Here is a 5,098-nt window from a genome sequence, read left to right on the forward strand (position 1 = left end):
TGTTAATTTATTGGACATCTTCGCTTAAAACCTGTTTAGCTATCTTTTTTATTACATTGTCATCTCAAAAGGTCGACAAAAATCAGTATATAAGGGTATTTCGGATTAGTAGAAATCACACATTCAGACAACACACTTGAATCAACATGAAATTAGTGAGTATATCAAAATATCTAATAAGCAATTATAATTAATATTTTGTAAACAGTTCGTTGTTCTCGCCGCCTTCGCTGCCATCGCTTTGGCCCAACCTTTGGACTCCGACAAGGATGCCCTTGTCCTGAAGTACGATGCTGATAACATTGGAGTCGACGGATACCAACATACGTAAGAGTTATGATTTTGATAAGTTTGAAAGATATTTACGAAGGTGTTTGGTATTTCAGTTACGAAACCAGCAACGGTATTTATGCTTCTGAACAAGGACACGTCATCAACGCTGGTACCGAAAATGAAGCTATCGCCGTCAAGGGAGAATTCAAATACGTAGGCCCAGATGGTGTCACCTACAGCGTCTCCTACATTGCCGATGAGAATGGTTTCCAACCACAAGGTGCCCACATCCCACAACCAGAACAATAAGTTAATTACCAACTGCCATGAATTTGACTCAACGTACCTTTAATAAAGACATATTATAAAATCCAAGAAAATGTTATTTTTATTTCATTTTTTATAGTTAATAACGCAAAAATATTTATAAATCATAATAAACTGATTAATACAGAAATTGACTGAAAGTATACTTACCTTCAAGACTGTACAAAGGAAATCTAATACTACATGCGCCATTTTTTTACTGAGGCACTGCATACATTTATAAATAATAAATTGCTGCATTCCTAAATAACTTAAAATTTGCATAAACATATAATTTATGCTAATCAAGAAATTTAAAAAAATTAAATGTCAAATTTTAAATATAGACAGGCCAGAGATTTGTTTATTTTTAACATGAATAAAATTAAGTGACATCAAAACACTATAAATTATACAATTATAAAAAGTCTTTTCAAAATTCAATATTTACACTTTTCGTGCGGTAACTGCATCGTGTAGCGGGCAAAAATGAATCATTGTTTTAATGATACTCGCGAAAAATAATAAAATTCGAAACTTGTGATGCGCTTTACATGTAAAATTCGCTGTGATAATTTATTTATCTGTAAGAGACAATAAAGACACATAATAGGTTTTAAGTTTATGTTATAGAGCAATATTTTTTTTCTTTAAAAATTCCAAAATATTTATTTATTTTATACATTACAACATAAATTTGCAATATGTGATACTTTTCGAAAGATTCACCTCTATGAAGAGGGGTTCCGCAAAACGAACACACAAAGCTCTCTTTGGGGATTGTAAACATTTATAAATTTCGACGTATAACTTAGGCATTTTGATTGCAACTTTTGTATGTTTGATTTGCTTGCTCTCACAATTGGATACCATACGTCCTTACTGATAAATAATTTATTTTCCACTGATAATTCCGACCGTTTCACTAGAAGCTAGTAGAGTTTTCTAAACTTTTTTTCTTAGACTGAATGTTATCTTTCCATTTGGCTTTTGTTGATTTGGGCAGATCTGCTATTCTCCATTTTTTAAGCCATTCAGATGATACTGCTGGATCTTCATCTGTAGCCAAGAATGCTGTATCATCAGGGAATGTTGCAATCGTAGTATTGCTAGTTTTAGGAATATCTGCCGTGTATAGAAGGTAAAGCAGTAATTCTAATATACTTCCCTATGGCATCCCTGATTCGATTGGATATAAATCGGTATTTTCGTCTACTATTTTTGCCTGAAACATTCTATAGTCGAGATGTGATTTTATTATTTATAATAATTATAGTCCTTCTTTATTTTGCATAGTAGTCCGAGATACCAAACTTTGTCAAATTCTTGCGATAACTTCAAATATGACACAATAGGTCTAATTTTGAATATTCGTTCGTTTTCGTCCACAATATCATCATTGTTTGAAAAATGATGGTTCATTACTTTCCCAAATATGGGAGATTAGATTGTAGGATCGGTTGACACATAGTCATCTCTACTTTATATGCAAACTCTTCCCATTAGTAAAATTAGACCCAAAATTTTTTTTAAATCTTTTGCTGTAATTGGTTTCCATTTGATATATCACAGATTTCCTCATGACTCTAAATAGCTCCTCATTTATGCAATGGTGCCGATTAATGTCTTCTGCCATTAATTCAAATAAAAATGAACAACCTGTTGAGAGTTAATTTCGATTGTATTTATAGATGCATTTACCGAAAAAACTAGGGTACGTGACATCAAGTCTCGCACCACACGTGCTAATAATTTATAAAAAAAAATGAAACACAAGGGTAATTTTTTTGTATACATTTATTGTAGTGAATTAAGAAAGGAAGTCCATTTTGAAGAGCGATGGATGGGAGAGCAGTAAGATGATTGTCGACGGTTATAATAGAGATTCCATAGTTGAGGCTTTCAATGCGTATATTTCTTTCATATTCTTTTCCTTACTTTTCTTTTCTCCACACTCACAAAATAAAGAATAAAGTAAACAATAAAGAGAGAGATAGAGTGAAAAAATTATATATATAGAAAAACATATCAAGACAAGAAGTCATTTACAAAGAGCCTTTCTGGCTCAGTAACAAACTGATACATCGTATAGTTCACTTTGTTTAATAACATGTTATCAATATTTTTTTTAAACTTAATTATATATATTTTTGTTTGGTAATGTACGTATAATAATCATGGAGATGCGAAGCATCGTCCTTCAGGACGAGGCGTCTTGGAATTAACAGAAACAACATACATCCGAATCAAATAAGAACTAACACAACAGAAACGTATGTTCAATAGACAATAATAGTATTATTTTTTTATTACAATAATAATAATAATTATTTAATAACTATGGTCCATGTTATCGTAATATATATATATTTTATATATAGTTTTTTTTTTTTGAAAATGATTTTCTTTTTATAATTATATTTTACAGCAAATATTTACAAAGGTAAAGAGTTATTGAGAAATAGATAGAAAGAGGGGAGGGCAGGGGTTTAATAGAGAGAAAGATAGAGATAGTTAAGAGATAGAGAGAGCCACATTGCATTTGTGTTCCAAAATGTTTAACCATCAAACGATTCCGTTTGTTTTCATATAATAATCATGATTTCCCATTTATTTTTCCTTCTTCCTTTTTTTATACAATTTACGTATTAATTAATTTAATTATAATATCGTTTATTTACTTTTTTGTTGTTTTCTTCATCAAAATTATCAACTAGTACTCATTAGTAACATCATTACGCAATAAAGGGTGGACACTGTACAACATCAAAATTTGTTATACAATAGCAATATTAATCGTTCGGATTTTAGGAGTAATTTATTGAACTATCAAAGCTTTCATTACAATGTTTTTTTTATTTTGAAAAATAAGTGATTATATAGTTTTTTAGAGCTACGTTTATATGGTATTAAATCTACGGATGAATCTACCTTGAATTGAAGCAATCGCTGCCAACTGATTGGTTCAATCGCACTAACGTTAATTTAATTATTAATTAAATAAGAATCGGGAATGTCCAGAAGAAAGATTTCAGTGTCCACCCTGTATATAATAATTTAAATTACACTTCAATTTTTGGTCGTTTAATTATTTCTTTAACTCTGTTATGATTTTTTTTTATTCGTTATTTGTAATTGTTTTGTCTAGCATATTCTTTGGTAAATTAAATTTATTTTGTACGTTTCATCAAATTCTGCACGAAAAGTAAACGCGATATACAAAACTGAAAGAACGACGATGAGATTTACAATTGAAAGCTCAGTCGAATATATGAAATTGTTTAGTTGATCTTCTCTGTCTATTTGCCGCGATGAATAACAAATCTTCTTCGATATTCTTCTCTTATTTTTGTTTGATTTCTTAATTATTATGATGAAAACGAGAAGAAAATTAATTATTGATTAATAATATTAATATAGACAAAAAAATAGAAATGAAAACGATGTTGTAGCTCTCTACAAATTGTACAAATGTTTCTCTGCATCCACCGATTTATTAATATTGTCAGTAAAATCCTTAAATGCTTAAAATGGTCATATATAATTTACATGATTTTATACAAATGGCTTGATTCATTTCATTCCTTAGTACATTTTAACAAAGAGGAACAAATCAAACGAAACTAAATAACAACTCCACTCTAGTGGTTGAGAAATTATAAAGTACACCAAATTTTCATATTAGGAAATAATGTTTAATTTACATGTTGTTATTATTATTATTCAATTTATAATAATTATTTATATTTTTTTTTGTTGTTTGAGACAAATCTATGAAACATTTCATATGTTTGTTCTTTTTTTTGTCCATTTATTTATTTATATATTTTTTTTTGTTTTTTTTTCTTGTTTATTAAATTTTCGGCACAATTAGCACAACACAGACGACACAAATACACACTGTACTTAAATATCACAGTGAAGAATTTAAAATATTTAATTATGTATATAATTATTTTTTTTATTTATTTATTTTTTGTTATGTATATATAATATATATAGAATGTATATATTTAAAATATTTTGTCGAAGCAAAAAAATCAGTTGTAAGGCTTTGTTTATTCATAACATTCATCATTTTCCTCTTGCCGTTTTAATTATGCAATCAATATTTTATATATATAAATTTATGTTTTTTTTCCGAACGGGAAATTGCATTACCAACATGACCATAGATAGTGTTGTTATGTGCATAATATACATGTTCTTTTTTATTATATTTATATGCTTGGAGTTTTTGGTTGATGTTGTTATTGTTGTTATATTTCTCATTTCCGGTTTAACGTGTGTATGTGTATGTGTGAAACTTATTCTCTCCCATGCATAAAAAAATATCTATGATATTTATTACTTCACCATTTTTTTATACCTTAAACTACTTTGAATCACATTTTTTAAGTACAAATACATGAGAGACTTTTTTTGTTTTATTATATTATTATTTATATATATATATACCATTTTGCCAACTCAACAGAAAAAAACCTTTTCATTTCCGAATTATTGCATATTTTTTTAA

At 28.5% G+C, this 5,098-nt stretch overlaps 1 protein-coding gene across 1 annotated transcript; it reads left to right on the plus strand.

The window, feature by feature from the left end:
- LOC108564036 (flexible cuticle protein 12-like) lies at positions 1–648 on the plus strand. The gene is made up of 3 exons (XM_017922905.1): positions 1–155; positions 209–327; positions 387–648. The coding sequence occupies exons 1-3, from the start codon at positions 147–149 to the stop codon at positions 580–582; spliced, it is 324 nt and encodes a 107-aa protein (XP_017778394.1). The 5' UTR covers positions 1–146; the 3' UTR covers positions 583–648.
- The last annotated feature ends 4,450 nt before the right edge of the window (positions 649–5,098 follow it).

This window comes from Nicrophorus vespilloides, unplaced genomic scaffold (assembly GCF_001412225.1).
Source record: "Nicrophorus vespilloides isolate i.1.1-1 unplaced genomic scaffold, Nicve_v1.0, whole genome shotgun sequence".
Lineage (NCBI taxonomy): Eukaryota > Metazoa > Arthropoda > Insecta > Coleoptera > Silphidae > Nicrophorus > Nicrophorus vespilloides.